Source organism: Bos mutus, chromosome 7 (genome assembly GCF_027580195.1).
Source record: "Bos mutus isolate GX-2022 chromosome 7, NWIPB_WYAK_1.1, whole genome shotgun sequence".
NCBI classification, from domain to species: domain Eukaryota; kingdom Metazoa; phylum Chordata; class Mammalia; order Artiodactyla; family Bovidae; genus Bos; species Bos mutus.
In genome coordinates, this window is record NC_091623.1 from 99,946,364 (window position 1) to 99,973,371 (window position 27,008).

The 27,008-nt window shown below is 42.3% G+C and overlaps 1 protein-coding gene across 1 annotated transcript; it reads left to right on the top strand.

Moving 5' to 3' along the window:
• The first annotated feature begins 17,250 nt into the window (after nt 1–17,250).
• On the top strand, nt 17,251–19,308 carry ADRB2 (adrenoceptor beta 2). The gene has a single exon (XM_005910415.3). It carries the CDS (start codon nt 17,502–17,504, stop codon nt 18,756–18,758), a length of 1,257 nt encoding a protein of 418 aa, XP_005910477.1. The 5' UTR covers nt 17,251–17,501; the 3' UTR covers nt 18,759–19,308.
• The last annotated feature ends 7,700 nt before the right edge of the window (nt 19,309–27,008 follow it).

Sequence of the window (27,008 nt, forward strand, 5' to 3'; positions counted from 1 at the left end):
AACCCAGGTCTCCCACATTGCAGGCAGATTCTTTACCAGCTGAGCCACCAGGAAAACCCAAGAATACTAAACTGGGTAGCCTATTCCCTCTGCAGTGGATCTTCCTGACCCAGGAATCTAACTGGGGTCTCCTGCATTGCAGTTGGATTCTTTATCAGCTAAGCTACCAGGGAAGCCCCAGATACACACTCATGTACCCTCCAAATAGAAGACAGGCCAGCCCCAGAAACTGCTTTAACAAGCCTTGTCTTCTCTCTTTTTGCTTCCTCATTAGTTCAAATTTTTTTGCCATCTTTATTTTCATTTCCTGGTTTCTTCTCACATCCTTCCTCTTCCCCTCTAAAGAAGTTACTAAAAAATTCTAATCATTTCTACTTTTACTCCTTTGATGTTATCTATTGTACCTCCCCTCCCCACACCCACCCTCAGTGTCCAAAATTACAGAGAATACACTAACTTTTGCTTAAATTGCATCTCAATTTCTTCACCAACAAAAGTTAGTCAAAGGGACAGACTCTTATGGCCATGACAATATATACCAGAATTCTGTGGGTATTACATTTTTTAAAAAAACTACACATTTAAAATGGGACTTCCCTGGTGGCTCAGACAGCAAAGAATCTGCCCACAATGAGGAAGACCCGAGTTCGATCCCTGGGTTGGGAAGATCCCCTGGAGAAGGGAATGGCTACCCATTCCAGTTTTCTTGCTTGGAGAATCCCATGGACACAGGAGCCTGGCCAGCTATAGCCCATAGGACAGCAAAGAGTCGGAGGCAACTGAGCGACTAACATACACACACACTCACTTTTTAATAGTACTCAGAATGAAATTCAAATAGAGCAAATGAGTAAAAAAATGAAAGCAAAATTATACATCCCACCTTCCCCACCAGCCCCATCTCCCAGTCCCTGGCCCTCTATATACTTCAGTTGAGTTCAGTTCAGCCACTCAGTCATGTCTGACTCTGCGACCCATGAATCGCAACACACCAGGCATCCCTGTGCATCACCATCTCCCAGAGTTCACTCAAACTCATGTCCATCAAGTCGGTGATGCCATCCAGCCATCTCATCCTCTGTCGTCCCCTTCTCCTCCTGCCCCCAATCCCTCCCAGCATCAGAGTCTTTTCCAATGAGTCAACTCTTCGCATGAGGTGGCCAAAGTACTGGAGTTTCAGCTTTAGTATCATTCCTTCCAAAGAACACCCAGGGCTGATCTCCTTCAGAATGGACTGGTTGGATCTCCTTGCAGTCCAAGGGACTCTCAAGAGTCTTTTCCAACACCACAGTTCAAAAGCATCAATTCTTCGGCGCTCAGCTTTCTTCACAGTCCAACTCTCACATCAATACATGACCACTGGAAAAACCATAGCCTTGACTAGATGGACCTTTGTTGGCAAAGTGATGTCTCTGCTTTTGAATATGCTATCTAGGTTGGTCATAACTTTCCTTCCAAGGAGTAAGCGTAATTGTTTCTAAGTGTTTTTCCAAAAATGTTTGTGAAAATAGAAATATACGTTATATATACAAAAAGGTGATACACATACTGTTTTGTTTCAACTCTTTTCATTTAATATCTTAGAAATCTTTATCACATTTATCTATCCCATCCTTTCGAACTGCAGCATAAAAGTCCACTGTAAAGTTACCCTAATTTGTTTAATCAATTTACACATCTCCTTACTGATATATATTTGTGTTTGGGGAAGATGCCACATATGATAGTTTGCTTATATAAATGGGGACATGTTACGCTGTTGTTCTATTGGCTTTTTTGCTTTATGATATATTTTGGATATTGCTTCATATCAGCTGGTACAGAGCTACCTCTATGTGATAAGAGTTTTTTTCTAGAGCAATTTTAGGTTCATAGCAAAATTGAGAGGAAAGCACAAAGATTTCTTATGTGCCCCCAGCCCCACACACGCACAGCCTCCCCCAACCAAGTGCTACATTTGTTAATAGCTGATAAAGCTACACTGATAAAGCATCATCACCCAAAATCCACAGTTTAGGTTTCACTCTTACACAGTTCATTCTAAGGACTCTGAAAAATGTAGAATGACATGTATCCAACTTGTAGTAACATATGGACTAATTCCACTGTCCTAAAAATCCTGAGTTCTGCCTATTCATCTTTCTCTCACCCTTCACCCCAGGAACCACTGATCTTTTTACTGTCTCCACAATTTTGCCTTTTCCAGAATGTCATAGAATTGGAGTTATAGGTAGCCTTTTCAAATTGGCTTCTTTCACTTAGTAGTATGCATTATGTTTCTTCCATGTCTTTTCATGGCTTAATAGCTAATTTCTTTTTAGTGCTGAATAATATTCCTTTGTCTAAATGTACCACAGTATATTTATCCCACTTACCTACTGAAGGACATCTTGGTTGCTTCCAAGTTTGGCATATATGAACACGGCTGCTACAAACATCCATGTTTGCATAATAATCCATTGAATGTCAGCATACAAATTTATTAAGCCATTTTCTTTTTACAAACATTTAGTTTATTTCCAGTTTGGCAGCTTTTTTAATTATGCTAAACAACACTGCAAAAAATATTCTTTATATATATCCTTTGCATATCCATGTGCGTATATCTCCAAGAGAAATTTCTAGATTCCTAGCAGTGCAATTGCTGAGTCAAAAGATATGTGCATTTTAAATTTCAATGAGACAATAACAGTGTCTACCTGAGTCTGGTTCCAACCCCGAGTTTTTGCAAAGCACTCAATTTTGCAGCGTGGGAGATAAAAAACGGTTTTTGCTCTTGTTTCTGGATTTTGCATGTCAATCTACTCACTTCCTTTCCTCCCTCATTGCCCAGATGACCACACCATATGCTCCCGCAGCTTGTCACACGTCCCTCTCCCTGTGTCAACCTGAATTCTCTGCTTGTGAGGTCTGTCCTGTATTTTCTCGCAGTGTTAATCACAATCCTCTATAGAAAATCAGCCCTTTGCAGGCACCCAGCCCCACAACTGCATACACATAGTGCATTTGATCTCACCACCAGGGTCTGAGGGCAGGTGGGAGAGGAGTAAAATTGCTTTACAAATATGGAAACAAAGATCTGTTACCCTAAGACCCACAGGAGCAGTGCCGGGGTTTCTTTCCTTATCTGCTCCTTGGGCACAGCACTGCTAGGCAAATTTCTGTGAAATAGCCTCATTTATCCCACTATCAACTTCTTTTTCTAGATTTTACCTTTTCATGGCCTGCCTGCCTCCTTCTTTAATTTCTCTTAAACCTCAACTGCTTATCCCAGCATTCAGGGGTTTTCAAAATACATAGCCTGACTCACATCTTACTGTTCCTCTCCTGATATATCAGGTGTTATCAGCTGTCCTGCAAAAGCTATTCTCCTGCAATATGTTCCTCAAACATAGTTCAAGGTTTCCCACTTCCACATTCATTCACATCATCTCTCCTCTATGGTATTCTCTCTTTCTGCTCCCTGGTGACCCAAATCACATCCATCCTCAAGCCAAGCTCCATGGTCACCAACTGAATGATACATTATAATTTCTCTTTATCTTCATCCACATAACGAACAAGACCAGCCCTCTGTTGATTTCAGATCTCCTTTATACCTTTTTGGTAGCCTTTGTCACACAGTCCATCATATCATAATTTTCCTACTTAACTTCACTGTGTTACAGTAAATCTTTGGGAGGCAGCTAACTGTGTCCCCCAGAGCTTTCAGCAGTACCTGCAGTTATAGTAAGGCAGCCACCAAAACTCCCATATGCATGTCTTTAACATGAGAAAAATGCAATCATTTCATATAATTTGCTTTTACACCTCAGTGATAAAGCACGAACAACTTTCTGAGTCTGCAAGTTTTGGTTACTTCATTCTTTTTAATAACTACAATTCATAATATGTTTCTTTTAATTCAGTGAACGATTTTCCCTTTCTGAACAATTAGTTTCATTTTCATCACAAGTGAAACAGTATCTTTACATAAACACCTGACATTTAAGAAACAAATTTCCAGCAACAGAACTGCTAGGTGAAGGGATATATACATTTTAATAAATTCTACCAAATTACTCTCGAAACAGCTGTATCAATATATTTTCTTTTTTAAAAAATCTTATTAGTCCCTTGGCTAAAGACTCTATTACCCAATGCTCTCTGCTCTTTTGGAAGACTTCCCCATGCCTTCTCCCCAGTGTTTATCTGGGGTGATGGAGAGCTGAATTAGTCCTCTTCTATTCATAATAGCAAGTTCCTAGCTCATAGCATTTACTTCAACTACATGGAAATGAAGCTTACATACTAACATCCACTACTACCCTGTAAGTTTCTTAATTGCAAGAACCTTGCCTCTTTCATTTCTTTATATTCTCCAAACCTATACAGACTGGTTCCAAACAGGAAAAGGAGTTCGTCAAGGCTGTATATTGTCACCCTGTTTATTTAACTTATATGCAGAGTACATCATGAGAAATGCTGGACTGGAAGAAACACAAGCTGGAATCAAGATTGCCGGGAGAAATATCAATAACCTCAGATATGCAGATGACACCACCCTTATGGCAGAAAGTGAAGAGGAACTCAAAAGCCTCTTGATGAAAGTGAAAGTGGAGAGTGAAAAAGTTGGCTTAAAGCTCAACATTCAGAAAACGAAGATCATGGCATCCGGTCCCATCACTTCATGGGAAATAGATGGGGAAACAGTGGAAACAGGGTCAAACTTTATTTTGGGGGGCTCCAAAATCACTACAGATGGTGACTGCAGCCATGAAATTAAAAGACGCTTACTCCTTGGAAGGAAAGTTATCACCAACCTAGATAGCATATTCAAAAGCAGAGACATTACTTTACCACAAAGGTTTGTCTAGTCAAGGCTATGGTTTTTCCTCTGGTCATGTAGGGATGTGAGAGTTGGACTGTGAAGAAGGCTGAGCGCCTAAGAATTGATGCTTTTGAACTGTGGTGTTGGAGAAGACTCTTGAGAGTCCCTTGGACTGCAAAGAGATCCAACCAGTCCATTCTGAAGGAGATCAGCCCTGGGATTTCTTTGGAAGGAATGATGCTAAAGCTGAAACTCCAGCTCTTTGGCCACCTCGTGCGAAGAGTTGACTCATTGGAAAAGACTGTGATGCTCGGAGGGATTGGGGGCAGGAGGAGAAGGGGACGACAGAGGATGAGATGGCTGGATGGCATCACTGACTCGATGGTTGTGAGTCTGAGTGAACTCCGGGAGTTGGTGAGGGACAGGGAGGCCTGGCGTGCTGCGATTCATGGGGTCGCAAAGAGTCGGACACGACTGAGCGACTGATCTGATCTGATCTGATCTGATACTTTAAGGATGTCTAAGTAAATGGGCCTGTGTGTGTGTGTGTATGCATGCACACACACGCATATATGTAAGGTATCTGCCCTCTGTATTCTGGACCCTGTGTTGGGATATTGGGGATACAAAGATGGATAAATTAGTATTAGAAAGCAATGAGGAATGATGCTAATATAGGATAGGTGCTACTGTTTGGGGAGATGCAAAAGCAAATACTAGAGACATCTATCCTGCTCTCAGAGTTAGCAAGTCTTCCTGGAGGAAGCTGACAAAGTATGAATAAATGTGTGAGTGGTGCTGGCAGTGGGGACCATGCAGGAGATGAGGGGAGAAGGGAAGGAAGTATAGTAGTCAAAAGAGGCTGCCATGAGTGGAGGAAAGAGGCTGGATGAAGCCCAGAGGCTCAGCGCAGATAACGTCCAACCAGTCTCCCTACTGCGATAGGACAGTGCTGCCTCTTCATTGCAGCCTGCAGCGGTATGGTAGAATCTAGCTCAGAGACCCTGACAACCAGGGTGGTTCTACCTCAGCAGCCTGAATATGCAGTCCTTTCACTGAGTCTGAAATATGAGTTAAGTCGTTCAGAATCAGGCTTTTGATCAGACAGAGCTGGGTCAGAAGAACTTCTAGTCCTCCATCTACCTATGGTGTAATCTGTGGCAGGCTGCTTAATTTCTTTAAATCTTAGTTTTCTCATCTGTGAAATGGGAATAAGTGTGCCACCTCATAATGCTCTATGAGATGAGATAAAAGTTGAGAGTATGTATGTAAGGTGCCTATGGCCAGCTCCTGGTATGTAGAGTACACACATAATAAATGAAACCTATGCCTGCTGCCTTTCAGATCCCTTCACAATCACCAAATAAATGACTAGGAAGAGATCGCTTGACTCAACCTTCCCATTTTACAGATGAGGAAACTGAGGCCCAGTGAGGGGCAACTGTACAATGTGAGGCTAGACTCTCTTCCTCTGGGCCAGCATGTGTTTCACCACCCCACAGTGACCAGACTCCACTGAGTACCTGCACCTCCTCCTCTTGAACCAGTGAAGTCTTTTCCCCTGTGGCACCAGCAAAAGGCACCTTTGGCGGGAGGCCAGCCCTGCTCCCTTTTAAGCTCCTGAAGGCATTTCTCCTTCTTTGCCCATCCTCCCCAGCTACAGTTGGCTTTACCTTCGCCCACGGTTTCACTGTCACCCCTACGTCTTGCCTTCCTCTCTTCTAGTAGATACTTCTTGATCCCTCCAATCATTTCATCTCCACTTTCCTGCAGGGCACACAATTTCACTTTCTTTCCTTGGGCTCCAGTGCTGGGCCATTTGCAGTTAGGGGGTCTTCAGCCCAAGAGACTTCATGCACAATCTCTTTCCTGTGAGAGGTTTCCTGAGTGCTGTGGCTAACAGATCTTTCCATGGCTTTTCTAGGTTTAATGTTAATAATTAATTCAGCACTTACTATGTAGCAGGGCAGTTCTAACCATTTTTCAGATATTAACGTATTTGTTCCTCTAAACACCTGCAAGGGGTTGTAAGATATTGTTATCAGTAGGCCCAATCTACAGATGAGGAAGTCGAGACACAGGGAGATTAAGTAACTTGCCTGGAGTTTGACAGCTAAGAATTGGAAGAAGCAGGGCTTCAAACCAAACAGTTGGCTCCAGAGATGCTCTAGAGTGTCTCACAGGATCAAGTCATGCTTGGGCTTCTGTCTGAAACCATCACTGACTGGCTTTGCTTCTGCCACTCCCTGACTGGTTTCTCTTGGGAGCCCATCCTTCATCAATTACTTGCACACAAACCCTCATCTCAGCAGCTGCTGCTAGGAAATCCAACCTGAGACTTCTTCCAACTATTCACTCCAAAAGTTACCACTATTAGTAGTTTGATATGTACAAAGGATTTTTTCCATGTTGGATAAATTTATTTATTCATTTAAACGACTGCCCTTAGAGAAATATGTCGTGAAATTGAAACTGCACTAGAAAATGTAAGATGACAATAAGGACAACAATGATGATGATGACAATGATAAACACTTTTTCTGAAGCACTGCGCTAAGTTCCTTAAATGTATTATTTCCTTTAACCATCAAAAGCATCCTCTGAGAGCACCACTATTCAGGGAATGCTTACACTATAATGACAACCACCAACAGACACATTACCCCAAATCTACTCATCTTTCAAACATTATTATTTTTCTTTTGACCATGTGGCATGTGGGATCTTTGTTCCGACCAGGAATCAAACCTACACCACCTGCATTGGAAGTGCAAAGTCTTAACCACCGGACCATCAGGGAAGTCCCTAAACATTTTAACTTTCATTTTGATGTCCAACCAAAACCTCCAACTCAATATGGCTATATTGAAATTCATCACTTCTTCCTATCCTACAAACACTTAGGCTAAGCTGCTCTCCTCACCTCTGCTTAGCAATGGCCCCCACTCCTTTGATTCATCTCCTCAATCTCCAGAATCCAACTTGGGCTGATTTCTTCTGTTGTCTGGTCTCTTGGTTCTCTCCCTCCCTTTCCAAACCCAGTTTTTCATACATTCTTTCTATTCCCTTAACAGTCAGCCAAGAGATTTTATACTTATTTTATACACAAACATTCTGAGGTCCAGAGACCTCAAGTATATTACGTGCAGCACTCTGTTAAGGGCAGAATCAGGACTGGAATCCAGGTCCACTTGGCTCCAAAGGCCAGGTTCTTTGCACGACAGCTGTGTGTTCCATTAGTGTGGCCTAGGGCTGAGACACCAAAGGTATACTAAGGAATTATTTTAAACACTTCAGTAACGCTACACTTAATAACAGTGTAGGAATTATTTTTACCCTTTTCAATTTTCTTTCGATCTTTTAAAATATGGAGAAGGTCCTACTGAATGTTAGAACACCATTAAGTTCTCCCTGGAACTTGCTAATCTTACTTTTCAGTAAAATGAAAGCAGGCTTCAGGCTTAGAACTTGGAAGGCAACAAAATCTAGCTAGAATTTATTAACATTGCTCTGTGTTCATGGTTACCTTCTATTTATGGCTGGTGACACTGGTTTTCCATGTGCAGTTGTGACAATAGTACAAAATTTTCTTTAAAAATAAATGTATTTGAGTTTTAGAAATAAGTCAGCATCAAAAAAAAAGTATTCAGTAAGTAATAGTACACCTCCTACTCAGAATAGCAGGAATCTCAATGGTGAAATATGCCAAAAAGAAACCAAACAAACATAGCCAAGTTGCTTTGTGGGGTAGTGACAGTTTTTGCTTGCCAACTCTTTGGTAGCTCTTCAGAGCAGGAACTCATCTCCTCAATGGCCCTCAATGTGCTTCCTTCCCACTACAGGCTTGTTCAGTTCAGAATAGGAAGGCCCTTAGATGTCATCTATCCCTACCTCCCATTTAATGGCCAAAGACTACAGCTCTAAGAAAGGTGACTTTTTTAAAGCTATCCAACCCCAAAGAAAGGCAATGCCAAAGAATGCCCAAACTATGACACAATTGCACTCATCTCACACACTAGCAAAGTAATGTTCAAAATTATCCAAGCCAGGCTTCAATAGTACATGAACTGAGAAATTCCAGATGTTTTCAAGCTGGATTTAGAAAAGGCAGAGGAACTAGATTCAACTTGCCATCATCTGTTGGATCATCGAAAAAGCAAGAGAGTTCTGAAAAACATCTATATCTGTGGTATTGACTATGCCAAAACCTTTGACTGTATGGATCATAACTGTGGAAAATTCTTCAAGAGATGGGAATACCAGACCACCTGACCTGCCTCCTGAGAAATCTGTATGCAGGTCAAGAAGCAGCAGTTAGAACTGGACATGGAACAACAGATTGGTTCCAAATCAGGAAAAGAATACGTCAAGGCTGTATATCGTCACTCTGCTTATTTAACTTACATGCAGTGTACATCATGAGAAATGCTGAACTGGATGAACCACAATCTGGAATCAAGACTGCTGGAAGAAATAACAATAACCTCAGATATGCAGATGATACCATCCTTATGGCAAAAACCGAAAAAGAACTAAAGAGCCTCTTGATGAAAGTGAAAGAGGAGAGTGAAAAGGTTGGCTTAAAGCTCAACATTCAGAAAACTAAGATCATGGCATCCGGTCCCATCACTTCATGGCAAATAGATGGGGAAACAGTGGAAAGAATGACAGACTTTATTTTGGAAGGCTCCAAAAATCACTGCAAATGGTGACTGCAGCCATGAAATTAAAAGACACTTGCTCCTTGGAAGAAAAGTTATGACCAAACTAGACAGCATATTAAAAAGCAGAGACATTACTTTGCTGACAAAGGTCCATCTAGCCAAAGCTATGGTTTTTCCAGTAGTCATGTATGGATGTGAGAGTTGGACTATAAAGAAATCTGAGTGCCAAAGAATTGATGCTTTTGAACTGTGGTGTTGGACTCTTGAGAGTCCCTTGGACTGCAAGGAGATCCAACCAGTCCATCCTAAAGGAAATCAGTCCTGAATATTCATTGGAAGAACTGATCCTGAAGCTGACACTCCAATACTTTGGCCACCTGATGAGAAGAACTGACTCACTGGAAAAGACCCTGATGCTGGGAAAGATTGAACTTGGAAGGAGAAGGGGACAACAGAGGATGAGATGGTTGGATGGCATCACCGACTCAATGGACATGAATTTGAGTAAACTCTGGGAGTTGGTGATGGATAGGGGCCTGGTGTGCAGCAGTTCATGGGGTTGCAAAGAGTCAGACACGACTGAGCAACTGAACTGACTGACTGACTGATAGTATTATAGTTGTCCTGGGACCAGAACCTAGGTCTCCTTATGCCCAATTCATGCCCTCTCCTCTGCATCAAACTGATGATGACTTTCACTTACCATCACACCCTTGTTCATTCCCAGATCTAAAGGAGACTCCCAGAAATTCTGGTCGGATTCAGTAAGGGAAATTAAGCCCCATTCCCTAAAGCAGCTGTTACACTGCAAGGTCTTAGGAGGGTAATACTTATGTACCACCCTTGGGAAAACTGGGAGGAACAGGCACTCAAACACTTTTCTGTGGGATTTAATTCTCTTATAAAACCCCAATGGAGGAAAGCTGCTAGAGGCTAGCCCCTTTGGATGACTGACTGACCTCCGGCCAAGAAGTCCTTCATATGACCATCTGAAGTTCCTCCTGTTTTAATTTAATGCCGTCTCTTTTTGTTCAGTCCCCCTGAGATGCAGAGAATTTATTAGCATGTATCTCATAAAACACCGGTATAGCAGGAAATTACATTAATCTGATACAGTTAGCTGCTCTGAAAGCTTTGCTGTTTGCTCTGCTTGCTTTATGGTTGCCAAGGTAATTGTAAATTGATTGTTTGATGACTTGCTCTAGGATCACTCTAGGTATTGATATTGAGACACTGACAAGCCCAAGTATGACTAGTAAGATATCTGATGGTGAAGAAGACTCTAGACCCAAAGGAACAGAAATATTTAACCTAAAGAGTAGAAGACTCAGGTGAACTCGAAGGGATTCTACCAAAATCTCAAGGACAATCTTGAAAGAGAGAGTAGACTTGTTCAAGTGCCCTCAAGGGGGCAGACTTAAGATCCATGGGTAGAAATTATCAGAAGATGGATTTCAGTTCAATATCTGGATAGTTGGAGAAACGTACACCAATGAAAAGAACTGGTGTGCTTGCTTTCATTAGAGATAGCTGTCAAAGAATTTTGGCAGATGCACTATGTAAGGAGCTACCTAGGCTAAGAGATGCTTCATTCAAAAGTCACTAACATCCCATCCAGCTATATAACTCAATGATGAAAGTCATTTTCATCATCATTTTTCTTACTAAGGAATCAAGTTTTATTCCTTTCAAAAGTCTTTTTCACAAAAATTCAAATTAAAAATAAATTACTCATTATTTATATTCAAAGTGGCCTTTCACAATGTGATCTGATAAGACATACATTCTTTAAATACATTTTGATTCAAAGATAAGATTTCAATAATAGCTATCTCTTTTCCAAGGCAATATGCTAAGCTTGCATGCATTTAGTCTCATTTACTGTAAACTTAATGAGGTAATACCATACAGAGATCATACTAAAGACAAACATTTGAGATCATCATTAAAAAAAAAAACTATAGATTTTCTCAGTTTAGAGGATCATAAAGATGGAAAAAGTCTTCAAGATGGAGGTCAAAAATATTGTAAGCAATTATCCTCCAGTTGGGAAGATCTCCTGGAGGAGGGCATGGCAACCTACTCCAGTATTCTTGCCTGGAGAATCCCCATGGACAGAGGAACCTGGTGGGTTTGATAGATAGATCACAAAGAGTTGATAGATCACAAAGAGTCAGACACGACTGAAGCAACTGAGCACATCCCCCAATTATAAATAAATTTTTTAAAAAAGAAAAAAAGACTGATGTCAAGTAGCTTACCATCTGTTTTCTTCTAGGAAACATTCAAGTCTTTCCTCCATTTTAAGTTAATTCTTGCATATGGTGTATCATTGTGGTCTAGTTTTATTCTTTTGCATGTGTCTGTCCAGTTTTCCTAATGCTGTTTATTGAATAAGCTGTTCTCTCCTCCACTGAATATTATTGCCTCTTTTGTTGTAAATTAATTGACCATATATGCAAGGGTTTATTTCTGGGTCTTCTACCCTGTCCCATTAATTATGTGTTTGTTTTGATTACTACAGCTTTGTAATATAGCTTGAAACCAGAGAGCTTGATGACTTCCAATCTATTCTTCTTCCTCAAGATTGCTTTGTCTATTTGGGGTCTTTGTGGTTCCAAACACATTTTAGGATTGTTTGTTCTATTTCTATGAAAAATCCCGTTGGGATCTTGACAGGAATTGCATTTCCATTTCCTTGTGTCTTCTTGAATTTCTGTCATCATTGACATCATTTTCTGATAGTTTGTTGTTAAGGATATAGAAACGCAATTAATTTTTGTATGTTATTTTGTACCCTGCCACCTTACTGAATTCAATTGTTCTAACAGGTTTTGGGTAGCATCTTTAAGGTTTTCTACATAAAGTCATGTCATTGTTAGAACAATTAATTGCATTTCTATATCTTTAACAACAAACTATCAGAAAGAGGAATTAAGAAAACCCCATTCACAACTGCATCAAAAAGAATAACATGCCTGGGAATAAATTTGACCAAGGGGGTGAAAGAAAGACCTGTACACCAAAAATGATGTCAATGATAACAGAAATTCAAGAAGACACAAAGAAATGGAAAAATATTCTGTGCTTATGGAGTGGAAGAATTCATATCATTAAAATGACCATATTACCCAAAGAACGGACATCTTTGCCATCTTGTCCCTGATTTTAGAGGAAGAACTTTCAACCTTTCACCATGTAGTATGTTTGTTGTGAGCTTGTTATATGTGCCCTTGGTTAGGCTGAAGTACATTCCTTCTGTATCTACTTTGTATAAACCTCCTAGAAGAAAACATAAGTGGTAAGCTACTTGACAGTGATCTTAGCAAAAAATCTGTGAATCTGAATCCAAAAGAGAGGCAATAAAATGAAAACCAAGCAAGTGGGACTACATCAAACTAAAAAGCTTCTGCACAGCAAATGAAACAATCAACAGAATGGAAAGGCAACCTACTGAATGGGAGAAAATATTTTCAAATCATATATCTGATAAGAGATTAATATCCAAAATATATTAAAAACTCATAAAATTCAATAGTAAACAAGCAAACAATTTGATTTCAAAAAATGAGCAGAGGATCTGAGTATACATTTTTCTAAAGAAAGCATACAGAGAGTCAACAGACACATGAAAAGAAGCTCAACATCACTAATCACCAGGGAAAGGCAAATCAAAACCACAATGAGCTATCACCTAACATCAGTTAGAATAGCCATTACCAAAAACAAAAAAAGCGTTGGTAAGGATGTGGACCAAAGGGAACTCTCACGCACTGTTGGAGGAAATGTAAATTGGTGCAACCACTATGAAAAACAGTATGGGGTTGAGTTCCTCAAAAAATTAAAAGTAGATCTAACATATGATGCAATTATTCCACTTCTGGGTGTCTGTCTGAAGAAAACAAAAACACTAAATCAAAAAGATGTGTGTACCCCCATGTTCTTTACAGCATTATTTACAACAGCCAAGATAAGAAAGCAACATAAATATACACTGATAGATGAGTAGATAAAGGAGATCTGATACACACACATAAATGGAATACCACTACATCATAAAAAAGAATGAAATCTTGCCATTTACAGCAATGTGGATGAACCTTAAGGGAATGATGCTAAATGAAATGTCAGACAAAGACAAATGCATATGATTTCATTTGCACGTGAAATCTAAAAAATAATACAAGTGAACAACAAAAGAAAACAAAACAGAAGTCATAGATACAGAGAACAAAATGGTGTTTGCCAGAGTGGAAGGGTGATAGGGAAAGGGTAAAACAGGGGAAGGGGGTCAAGAGGTACAAACATTTAATTATAAAATAAATAAGTCATGGGGATGTAACGTATAGCATGGGGACTGCAGTCAGTAATATTGTAGAGCATACTTGAAAGTTGCCAAGAGAGCAAATCTTAAAAGTTAACTTTTAATGCATGGTGATGGATGGTAACAAGACTTACTGAGGTGATCACTTCACAATGAATACAACTACTGAATCATTACATTGTACACTTGAAACTGATGTGTTATATATCAATTACACCTCAACAATAAAAATAAATGTTTTAAAAGATGGAAATAATCTTGCCTAAGCCAAGACCAGTCTAAGAGTTTCCTAAGGCATCCAGATATTCATGTGAGAGCATTCCTTGGCTCACAGAGCCTTACTCTCTTTAAACATTTGTTTGGTAAATCAAAATGTGACTTTTTTTTCCTGTTTGGCAGGCAGGAAATGACAAATCAGAGTCGTAAGGGATTGATAAAATATGTAGTTAGACACTATCAATCACCATAAAAGAGCCTGCTTTTCCTTACATCTAACAAAGGTACATTTAGAACTTTCCAGTTCAACTAAAACATTAACACTCTAAGACCACAAGCCCAGTAAGCAGTGCTAGTCACACTCCTCCACTGGGAAATGAAGCTACAATGTTGGGCGGTGAAAACACGTGAGACCAGGAACAGACCTGGACTCCCAGTCTTCCCTGTCACCTTCGACCAGACACTTTCCTAATTTTCAAACTGGAAGCGTGGAGAGAATAAATGATCTATTAAACTCTTTTCCATTCTGTCTTTAATCTTACAATTCTAAAAAAGGAGGTCAGGTAAAAGACTCCTGGCATGAAGACATTTTGAAATTTCTATCAGCCACAGTGATATAAGAAAAAGAAAGGGGAAGAGATTGAGAGGGGTGCCCGCTTGGCAAAGCTGATGAGGCAAAGGCCTGGAACTTTGTTGACATAGCAGCCTCCCTTCTGGATTTAGTGTTTGTGGGTTTTTTAAAAGGTGCTTCCCAAAATAATCAATGTTAAAATTTTAAGTGACTTACATGTATATCTAAATGATCAATTAATGTTTGTCCTATAAGGGCTTTCTTTGTTCCTTTATTGTTATAAGAAGGTTAAACAATATGCTTATTTATTTCATAGCTTCACAAACAGGAAGGAGGCTTTAAATGGCCCAGTTTCACAATTTGGGGTAGATATATATTTAAAGAAATATTGCATAATTGCATAATGCACACTGCCTCTTCCTAAAATGCATCATACCAGAGCCAATTTTGGAAAACACAAATATGGGGTGGGTATATTTTGAAAACTATGTGAACATAATAGATTCTTAATTAATATGTGTGGCTTTTATGGGAAATATTTGTTATTTTAAGGCATCTGTCATGCAAAAACAATTTCTGCTAGTGAAGAAAGTTAAAAAGAGCATGTAGTTTAAATTTTGTTTCTGAGTTATACTTCTTGTGTAAATGCCCATGTTACTTTTGTCCTAAAGCATTTTAGTGTTCTATTAGAGAATATGAACAATATCTTCTAAACTACTAAGTAATTTATATAAATTTATGTATAACCTTTATTTGTGTGGCATTTATAAGTGCAAATCATAATTACATTTGTCATTATATCATCTGATTCTCATTCAGCACAATGGAAGTGACTTAATTCCTCATTTAGACATAGGGGAAATTAGGCTCCACATTTTTTATTTGCCTAAGGAATATGAGCTAGAAAGTTCTAAGATGAGAATTTGAAACCTGGTATTCCAATTCCAGTTGTGGTCCTTCTTCCCCATCCTCTATTCCTTTCTGCACTGTGGTGACACGGTACATTGAAAGGATTAAAAGATGGATTTTAGAGTCAAACAGAACTGAGTTCAGCTTCTGCTTCTGGCACTGCCTGGTCTTGTGCCCATGGGCAAGCTATTTTCTTCTTTGAGACCCATTTGTGAATTAAGCTAAAAATAGTTATACCCCACCCCACCCTAACAACACACACCATGGGACTGTGGGAAGGATTAAATGGAATAATGCATTAAAAGCACATAGCAGAACGTTCCATAAATGTTAACCATTGTTATGTTATTATGTAATCTAGAAAATATGTTCAGTTACACTGCATAAAATACTTTCCATGTTTCAAAGACACAAATGATACATGGGAAATCAAACCCTGAAAATTAATTTTTTAAACAGTAAATTCATATGCCACATGCAAAGGATAGTATTTCATGGACAAAGACTCTAGTTTTTTAAGAGAAGTTATCTTTTGCTTTCTGTGGTTTCAAAACATTTCTTAATGTTAACACCTTCTTAATAATCTGAGCCATATGAAATTGTCATCTATTTAAAGTCAGATACCACAGAAAAGTGGCAATTTCATATGGCTCAGCCCAACAGATCAACAAACTACCGAACAGAAGATTTTTTCTAGTTGCAAAGGGATTATTGAAGAAGTTGAACTTGAAAATTATTTCATTTTCAACATATTCTCATTTTAACGGAGAAGGAAGGAACGATGCCACACTCCCTAGAATTAAGAATTAAAGCATACAACGTTCTCTTCCTATCCTCAAGCACATACATGTATACCCCAGCTCCAAATGAAATCCCAAGAGTAAAATTAGGTCTCAACCCCTGCAAATTCCCAAGGAGGGCACCAAAAGTACTGGACAGCAAGCATGCTGAGGAAATTGGCTGCTGCTAAAGTCACCACCTGTGGTCTTGCCAAATGTCTGAAAGGGAATATACCATGAGTCCTGTGTACTGGGGAAGATGGAGTGGATGTCCAGGGGGCAAGGGTAAAGAGTTTGGAATATCCAGATGGGGAAGTCCTTCTCTGTGGCACACTGCTTGCCTCCAAGTGGGCGTTTGTATGCTATTTGTTTACTTTTTTTGTCTGTATGTCCGTGTCTTTATGCTTCCGGGTGCTCCTGGTTTGCTCCTGGCCATGTCTTTTGTGTTGGACAGGGGTGACTTTGTGCCAGTCGGCTTCTGTGCCTGCGCGCTCGTTAGTGCGCTGGATGGGTGTGTCTGAGTGTCTGTGGCTGTGGTTCCGTATAAGTCTAAGCATGTATGTCGGGGTACAGTGCGCCTGCCTGTGCGTGTCTCGGTGGGCACGATCATCTATTTCCGAATGCGAGGGAGTGCCGGAGTATTGCCATCTACCCTGAGACCAAGCCGCACAGGCGCCCCAGGCAGACAGGTAGCAGTCACGAAAGAACTGGCACCTTCTAGTTGGCTGGTACGCTCGCCAGAGCCGGCTTCAGCCTCCGGGGCCAGCCGAGAGAGCCCCGAGGGAATGGTGGCCGACCCGCCCTCCTAGAGCAGTTGGGTCCCGCCCGGGCCAGCCCCAGGAGCAGGCAGGAGAAGGGAGGGAAGGGGCGGGAGAGGGCGTGGGCCTCGCCCCTTTGGGGCTTCCCGCGTTCTATTGGTTGAAAGTTGTAGCACGTCACGGGGAGGGCAGTTCCCCTAAAGTCCTGGGCACATAACGGACAGCGCGCACTCAGAGACGGCTTCTCCAGAGCGCAAGCTGGAACTGGCTGAACTGACAGGCACTGCGAGCCCAGAGTAGCCCCGGAGCTGAGTGCACCACGCACCCCTACCACACCCACACCCACCCACGGCCGCTGAATGAGTCTTCCAGGTGCTCGCTTGCTGCCCGCAGCGCCCCGCCGGAGGTCCGCTCGCTGAGGGCGGCTGGTGCGCCGGCAGCCTGTGCGCTCACCTGCCAGCCTGCGCGCCATGGGGCAGCCCGGGAACCGCAGCGTCTTTTTGCTGGCGCCCAACACAAGCCACGCGCCGGACCAAAACGTCACGCTGGAACGGGACGAGGCCTGGGTTGTGGGCATGGGCATCCTCATGTCGCTTATTGTCCTGGCCATCGTGTTTGGAAACGTGCTAGTCATCACAGCCATTGCCAAGTTTGAGCGTCTCCAGACGGTCACCAACTACTTCATCACCTCCCTGGCCTGTGCTGACCTGGTCATGGGCCTGGCAGTGGTGCCTTTTGGGGCCTGCCACATCCTCATGAAAATGTGGACTTTTGGCAACTTCTGGTGTGAGTTTTGGACTTCCATTGACGTGTTATGCGTCACGGCCAGCATTGAGACCTTGTGCGTGATCGCTGTGGATCGCTACTTAGCCATCACGTCACCCTTCAAGTATCAGTGCCTGCTGACCAAGAATAAGGCCCGGGTGGTCATTTTGATGGTGTGGATCGTGTCTGGCCTTACCTCCTTCTTACCCATTCAGATGCACTGGTACCGGGCCAGCCACAAGGAAGCCATCAACTGCTATGCTAAGGAAACCTGCTGTGACTTCTTCACGAACCAACCCTATGCCATTGCCTCCTCCATTGTGTCCTTCTACCTTCCCCTGGTGGTCATGGTCTTCGTCTACTCCAGGGTGTTCCAGGTGGCCAAAAGGCAGCTCCAGAAGATCGACAAATCTGAGGGCCGCTTCCATGCCCAAAACGTCAGTCAAGTGGAGCAGGATGGGCGGAGCGGTCTAGGACAACGCAGGACCTCCAAGTTCTACTTGAAGGAACACAAAGCCCTCAAGACTTTAGGCATTATCATGGGCACTTTCACCCTGTGCTGGCTGCCCTTCTTCATTGTCAACATTGTGCACGTGATCAAGGATAACCTCATCCGTAAGGAAATATACATCCTTCTAAACTGGTTGGGCTACATCAACTCCGCTTTCAATCCCCTTATCTACTGCCGGAGCCCAGATTTCAGGATTGCCTTCCAGGAGCTTCTCTGCCTGCGCAGGTCTTCATTGAAGGCCTATGGGAATGGCTGCTCCAGCAACAGCAATGACAGGACTGACTACACAGGGGAACAGAGTGGATATCACCTGGGGGAGGAGAAAGACAGTGAACTGCTGTGTGAAGACCCCCCAGGCACCGAAAACTTTGTGAACCAGCAAGGTACTGTGCCCAGTGATAGCATTGATTCACAAGGGAGGAATTGTAGTACAAATGACTCACTGCTGTAATGCCGGTTTTCTACTTTTTAAGACACCCCTTCTCCCCAGTACCCTGCAACAAAACACTAAACAGACTATTTAACTTGAGTCTAATAAATTTAGAATAAAGTTGTACAGAGATGTGCAGGAGGAAAGATATCCTTCTGCCTTTTTATTTTTTATTTTTTTAAGTTGTAACAAAATATATTTGAGTAACTGTTTCTTGTACAGTTCAGTTCCTCTTTGCCTGGAACTTGTTAAGTTTATGTCTGAAGGGCTTCAGTCTCAAAGGACCTGGGGCTGCTATGTTTTGATGACTTTTCCTGCATATCTACCTCATTGATCAAGTATTAGGGGTAATATATTGCTGCTGGTAATTTGTATCTGAAGGAGACCTTCCTTCCTGCACCCTTGGACTGGAAGATACTGAGTCTCTCGGACCTTTCGCTGTGAACATGGACTCTCCTCGCCCCTCTTATTTGCTCAAACGGGGTGTTGTAGGCAGGGACTTGAGGGGCAGCTTTGGTTGTTTTCCTGAGCAAAGTCTAAAGTTTACAGTAAATAAATTGTTTGACCATGACTTCATTGCACCTGTTTCTCCAAAACCCCTTGACTGGAGTGTGCTTGCCTCCCCCACTGGAAACTGCAGGTAACTATTTGTAATAACTGCCCGGTGACTTAATGTGGAATGACATGCACTGATTGCTTAACCCTTTCGTTTGCCTTTGAATCTGCCACTGCAAACCTGCGTCTCTTCTAACGCTGCTGCTCTCACATCAGTTCTTTCACTGTGTGCTCACCCAGCATAGCTCATCTTGCTCTTCTTACGAGTATTATTCCTATGTTGTAACATCAGAAACACTGACTCATAGAACTGGAGTTATGGGCATCTGTTGTGTGCTTCCATGTGCCTCTGCTGCCCACCTTCCAGTTCTACTTGTTTTGCAGCTGCTTATATTTTTATCTTTGTCTTTTCTCATAGTAGAGATCATAGTGCATCAGGGCTTGGCATTTTGAGGATAAGGAAGTTCTTGTGAAAAAGTTGCTCAAACATAGCCCTGAAATTCCAAGGGAAATGAAAAAGTCATGGGTTATAGGGAGAAAAGCTGGAAAACATGTCACTGGTGAAAACCTCATGATCTAGAAACAGGGTTTGAACCCTCCTCCTTTTGAACCGCTGTCCTTTTTTGCCCCCTCTCCCTGTGACTCTAGTCACTTCAGGACAAATCAAGATTTCTCAACCTCATACTTTTAACATTTTCAGCCAGAGAATTCTCCACTGTGGAAGACTGTCCTCCACATTGTCGGATGTTTAGCAGCAGCCCTGGTCTCTACCCACGAGATGCCAGGAGCATTCCCTGAGCTGTGACAACCAGAAATGTCTCCAGTCACTGCCAGATACCCCTACCTTGAGGGATGAAATTGCCCCTGGTTGAGAACCAGTTATGAACTTCAAAAATCTAAGCAGATGTTTCGATTCTGCCTAATATAACCACTTCATTTTGCAGAGCACCAGAGAGGCATTTTTCACACTTTACCCAGTTAGCGACCGACCTTGGGCCAGTGTTCTACTCCATCACACTGCCTTCCAAGCTTATTCACCAGCTGCCCACAGACTGACTGTGAGACATGAATCGTTTGAGAGGGTTTATCAATGAAGGCGAGGCCTCTGAGCCATTACTGCCTGTTTGTGGAGAGATTATAATACTGTTAAGAGGGACGTAAGGGAAAATCATGAAAGTAAACACATTTCTTTTCCCACCCCCTTTCTATTTTTGCCTGTGTGTTTGAGCCAGAGCTTGGCCCAGGTTTGACGGAGTGGATCGTCCTCCTTGGCAGCGCCAGCCAGGAGAGGTTCAGCCTGCAGGGTTCGTTGCCATTTCACTCGCTTACAAAGCTGACTCTACTTCTTTCTTCTCTTCTATCCCAGCCAGGGTGCCCAACCAGAAAAGCATTAGTCTCCTCTGCTTCCCATCAGCTCAGTGATAGTGTGTTTCCAGGCGAGCCCTGACATCTCAAGAGAAAGTTAGCTGCCCGTGTTTCTAGAACATGCCATCAGGCTTCAGAGAGTGTGTGCCATTCAGCACTTCTGCTCTTTCTCCAAGGGCTTTCATACCTATTATCACATTCTTCTCCTGCTCTGGCCCCTGCACTCAGAGATGCAGGCAGCTTCTGCAGTTAATCTTCACACTCCTCATAGCCTCATGGGATCTTGGACTTGGAAGGAGAAAGCATAAAAAGCATTTGACATCCAAAGAGACTGAAAGCCTGCAAGGGGGATGACCTGCCCAAGGTAAGAAGCCAAGGATGTGAGAGTCGGAGCTAAAGCCAGGGAACCCGGCTGTCATACCAGGAACTGGCGTATTCTCTCCACCACATTGTCATTGAATTTTGCCCTCACCCTCAATTGTGGAATCTTTTCCCTGGGGCTGTCACATTAACAAATTCATTTAAGCAGATGTTTTTATTTCTTTTGAGTCCTTGATAAAGAACACAGGCAGTACACAAATAATCTGCAATAGGGACAAGTGAAAGAATTATTCCTTTTTCTCAGCAAGTGTTCACTAGGATATCCTCAGCATTTAGAGAAACTGGAAGATTCCTTGACTCTTTATGACCTGAAGGGATTTCAAGCCACTCCAGGTAGAAATTTCCTGTCTTATTTAGAAGAAAAAAAAAAGGTGGAAACTTTTCTATCATCATTTGTAAGTCCCATGGACAATAAATATTATTAATAAACAATGTTATATACATCCTTGTTTGACTAGAGGAGCAAACAATGTAATTTCAGTTAAACACTCTGCTATGAATGTTAGTTCATAAAGTCCCAGCTAAAATGGAGTTTAGCCTAATTCATGTTCATTTAGAAATACTTCAAATATAAGAACATTGATCTGTTAAGAGTTTGGACAAGCAAGAGCATTTTAAGCCTATCTCAGTTCCTTGCTTTCTATATCCTTTTGTTCTGCTTTGTTTCTTTGTGGAGGCAGGCATTTGTCAGTGTCTCTCTGTCCCTCTGTTTGCTGACAGGTTGGTTACATAAGGTTTGTGCTGGATTCATCGTCATAAAGTTGTCTTTGCCTGGACAGCAAGTTCTCGAAGTCTGTCAAATGAGAACCTTATCCTGAGATGCGAGCTGACAGGTGTGCAAAGTGGCAGGCCAGGGTGGGCCTCCTTGGTGAGATCATTATTGGAAGAGGGAATCTGGGGAATAGGGAGCTGGGAAATAGGAACTGTCCTTACACGATGCTGAGAATGTTTCTGATGTTTCACTTCTACTGCCTAAAGAAGCCTAGGCCAGTATCAGTCAGGTGGTATTTACAACTACTGTATGTAGCAGGGGAAAAATATAGGTTTTAGTCTCTGAATTCTGGAGCATACTATTAATAATACTATATAGATATCTTCTATGAAATCTTACTAAATATTAGGGACTGTATTAGATACTTTTGGGGGCTTCCCTGGTGGCTCAGATGCTAAAGAATCCACCTGCAATGTAGGAGACCCAGGTTCAATCCCTGGGTCGGGAAGATCCCCTGGAGAAGGGAATGGCAACTCAACTCCAGTATTCTTGCCTGGCAAACTGCATGAACAAAGGAGCCTGGCGGGCTACAGTCCATGGGGTTGCAAAGAGTCAGACAGGACTGAGTGACTAACACTTTCACTTCTTTCACTTTAGGCACCTTTTAGGCACGGAGAAGGCAATGGCACCCCACTCCAGGACTCTTGCCTGGAAAATCCCATGGTCGGAGGAGCCTGGTAGGCTGCAGTCCATGGGGTCGCTAAGACTTTCACTTTTCACTTTCATGCATTGAAGAAGGAAATGGCAACCCAGTCCAGTGTTCTTGCCTTGAGAATACCAGGGACGGGGGAGCCTGGTGGGCTGCCGTCTATGGGTTGCACAGGGTCGGACACGACTGAAGTGACTTAGCAGCAGCAGCAGCAGGCATTGTGTGACCTTGACAGTCTTATGAGGTAGGTAGCAAAATTGTATTCATCTAACAAATGAAGTAATTGAGTTTCAGAAAGGTGAAGTCACTTTCCAAAGTCACATAGCCAGCTAGTTGCAGGGTTAGGACTGGAACCCAGGTCCGTGTGATTCCTGAACACACGGAAACCAGGGAGCAACATGTGCCAGTTTATAGTCCACGCCAGAGCAAGTGTAAGAACTGGAAACACAATACCTTGTTGAGAGAAGAGGGCGATTGCTGTGGGTTAGGGCAGGGAGGAATGTTCCCTTGGAAGCATGTGACTGCAGGGTTTGTTGGGAACTGGGATGGGAAACCAATCACTGAAGTACCTGGTTTGCTTCCCTGAGTCTCTGCTTTGTCTTCTCGTCAGAGAATCAGGCCAGATTGAAAAGAGGATATGAAACTTTAAAACAAGCACAAGGTAAAGCAGGAACACAGCCTCACATCCTGGAAAATTCATTTTCTGGTTCCAAAGTTGGGAAGGTCTGCTACGTTGAGCAGGTAGCTGGACGTTATGGAAAATATGACCTGCCTTGGTGGCCCTCTGCATGTGCTGGCCATTTTGAGCTAGAATTCTAGGTCAATGGAGATGAACTTCTGACAACAGAGAGCAATAAGGGTTAACACACCTGGAAGGATGCTTTTTATTAAATTCAGCCCTATGCTAACCCCTACTTCACACAGTGCAAATACAATTTGAAGGAGGAATTTTTGAAATACCTAAGAGAACAAACTTCCCAACCACTTTCAAGAACTTGAGAAATTCTTGTGTTTTATGAATAATAGGAGGCAGGGTGGGGTGAAAGAGGCCTGGACTAGGATTCATGCAACTAGATTTCAGGTCTCAACTCAGACTCTCCTCTGTCTGTTTGCCTGTCTGTTTCTCTCAAGTTGGGTAAGGCAGTTTTCCTGTTTTCTCAGTGCACCTCACTTTGCTCATCTGTAGAATAGTGAGGCTTGTGCAGGTGGTCTCTAAGCTCTGCTCAGCTCTGAATTTATATAGCCATTAATTAAGAGGCTAATTAGAAGACAGCAGTTTGTTTCTAACTAGAGCTGATGGCATTTGTCATAAAAAGAATGGTTTAATATACCAGGGGTGTTCAGCTTGCAGAAGAGAATGCCATGAAGCACAATTTGGTGCATGATCATTGCCTTCAAATATTCAAGGACCATCTGGGGAAGAGGAGCATATCTGGTTTATATGAATAGCAGAAGGCAAGTAGAACCTTTCAGGAAGATAGATTCATGTTCAGGGAAAGGAAAACTTTTCTGAGAATAAAACAGCTTCTCTATCAGAATAGTGTCTCCTCTCATTGGAAGCATTCAAGAGAAGTGCAAACAAAGCTCTGTGTGGGATGAAGCACAAAAAGTTCCTACACTGAGCAGGGCTTGGACTAAGACCCTTTCCAAATCTGTGATTCTTTGTCCCGGAAAACAATAGACCTAAATGTTCTTAAAAAAATATTCAGACCATTCCCTAATTCCAGCCGGCCTTCTCCCCAATTCCTCTGGACTTCAGAGGTTTCACTGCATTCCTAACCAGGAAACCTCCGGGGGAAATCAGGATCTCAAAAGTCCTTGGCCATGGGGGGAAATCCAGAAATAGAGCAATAAGGTTAAGCAGTTTTCCAAACTATTAGACCTTTTCATCAGCTGCTCTTCCCATGCCTTTTGCAAATGACCTACTAACTCCCAGAGAGAAAATACTGAGAGCTGAAAAGTCCTCTCTGCAAAGGCTATTACATCCTTCTCCACCCTTTGAATCATTGCACTTCCTGTGGTCTTTCCGTCACCCTCACAGGACAGGAAGGAAGGGAGGCAGGTTGCTGGCCAGCACAGGGAGCACTTCAAAGCCCTCTGGCCCAAGATTCTGAGGACCTGGGAACTATGTAGTATACCCCTAACCACTGAGCAGCCTCAGGCAGATCACTTCCTTTCTCTAGACCTGTTTCATCATCTCTTAGCAGAGAGAGTTTGGTTTACCGAAGTCCCACCTTTCCTTCTTTCTCCAAAATTCTGTAAGATTTCAGGAAGTATTCAGTGCTACACATCTGGTTGTATGGCTCTTATTTTAAAAGTACATTTTTATCTTGCTAAAAAAGGAATAGAACTCATTCTGAAACTTTTAAAAATCTATTAAAACACAAAATGAGACGTGTGTGTATGTGCACGCACTCAGTCGTATTGTACTCCTTGCAGCCCCATAGACTATAGCCCACCAGGCTCCTCTGTCCATGGAATTTTCCAGGCAAGAATGCTGGAATGGGTTGCCATCTCCTGCTCCAGGGGATCTTCCCAACCTAGGGATCACACCCATGTCTCTTATACCTCCTGCATTGGTTTCTTTACCACTAGCACCACGTGCGAAGCCCCACAAAATGAGATAAATCACACATAACATTATCACCTAGAGATACATCACACAGTTAAATGTGATGTTATGCTTTCAGTCTTTGTCCTAAGCATGGCTGTACAAATGGGCTGAAATATATTTTAAAATAAAAAACAGAATTAGATTATTCATAAAATTGTGGGCCCATTGATAATACTTTAATAGATGCCCCCTTGAATATGTTTTATGTATAATATGATCTAGATATCACAATTGCTACTGGCCTGGCAATAGAGTATTTAGCAGTTTTTCGACTTTGGAGTACAAAGTATCATTTCCAGAACATCTGGATCAAGAAATCTGAGTTAGAGCCTAAGAATCTTCATTTTAGCATGATCCCATGGATTTTTCCAAGGACCATATTTTTAGGAATAAGGTTACATAGATAATTTTGTACACTAAGCAGAACTCCTCCTCTCTTGTTGCTTGTGGATGAAAAATATGTTTCTGTACTATACTTGTCTCTTTGAAAGCATGCTTTCTGCACCTGGCCTCTGATCTGCTTTCAGAGCATGGGAAACTAACCATAACTGCCAGGGCAGGGCTTTATCTGCATTGTTAAGTGTCTCTGACCCACCCCGTTGACTTGTGTTAAAATCAGTCTATTCAAGTTATATAGCGACCAATACCTACCATTTGAAAAGTGCAACAGCAGGTTTCTATTCCATAGAGCACCTGTTGTGATCATGATGGCTAATAACTACAGTGTGTTTACTGGGAGCCAGGCCTTGTACTTGGCGATTCTCCTGCATGATCTTGTTTAGTACTCACAGCAACCCTACAAAACAGGTACTATTATCTTTGTCCCCATTTTATGGATTAGGAAAGTGAAACTCGAAGGGGTCAACTAAGTTGCTGAAGATTACAGACCACACTAAAATAAAACCCACATATCCTGAACAAAAGCCCAGTGTTTTACCACTAGGGTAGGCGATCTTTCCCCTGTAGGGGATCAGGTAAGAGAGGAGAGAGACAATGCTAAGAAGAAATTTTTAATGGGTGTTTTATTTGTGTTTTTATTCCCTGGGGATTCTTTTCAGAGAGGTTTGATCAATTTCTGAGCCTTGAAACTAAGGGGCAAGCCTATATCCTCTAGGTAAGCAGTGGCTAAGTGTAGACTAGGAAACCAGATTGCCTGAAATTTGGCAGCATACTCTTTCACCATTATTCAAGCTCGGTTTGAGTGATCTTCTCCCAAGGCCAGGGAGGAGGCAGAGGGTGGCGCTCACTAACAGCACATGGGTTTGTGTGAGTCCAATCACTTTAGAGGCAGGGAGCCCCTGACATCTGGAAAAGGGGTGCCCCTCCCATTTCTCTGCCCAGGTGTGTGTCTGCATCAGAGTCTCCACAGTAGAGAATATCAGGGAAGTATGGGTAATGAGAGAATGCATACCCTCTTAGTGTGCTAAGAAACCCTAGATTCCAAGAGGCAGGCTCAGTATCAAAGTAATACAGGGGCTAGGAGATGACCATCTCTCCTGGCTTGTCTTATTATTTTTCTGGTGCTATGGGGGAAAGGGGGCTCCCTGGTAGCTCAGCAGTAAAGAATCCACCCGCAATGCAGGAGACATAGGCAAAGTGGGTTCAATCTCTGTATTGGGAAGATCACCTAGAGTGGGCATGGCAACCCACTCCAGTATTCTTGCTGGGAAACCCCTGTGAACAGAGCTTGGTGGGCTATGGTCCATGGGGTCACAAAGACATGACTGAAGTGACGGAGCACGCATGCATACATAAGAAAAAGACTGGAGTTTCTGAATGTGTTCATTTCTCCAGGAAGAGAAAACAGGTTTTTGAAATCACAACAGCAACACCCATGGCAAAGCAGAATTGGATTCCTAGGTAATCCCTGCTTTCTTTCGATCATACCGTGTTGGCTTTGCAGCCTCAGGACTTGTGCCCAGAAGCCACAAGTGC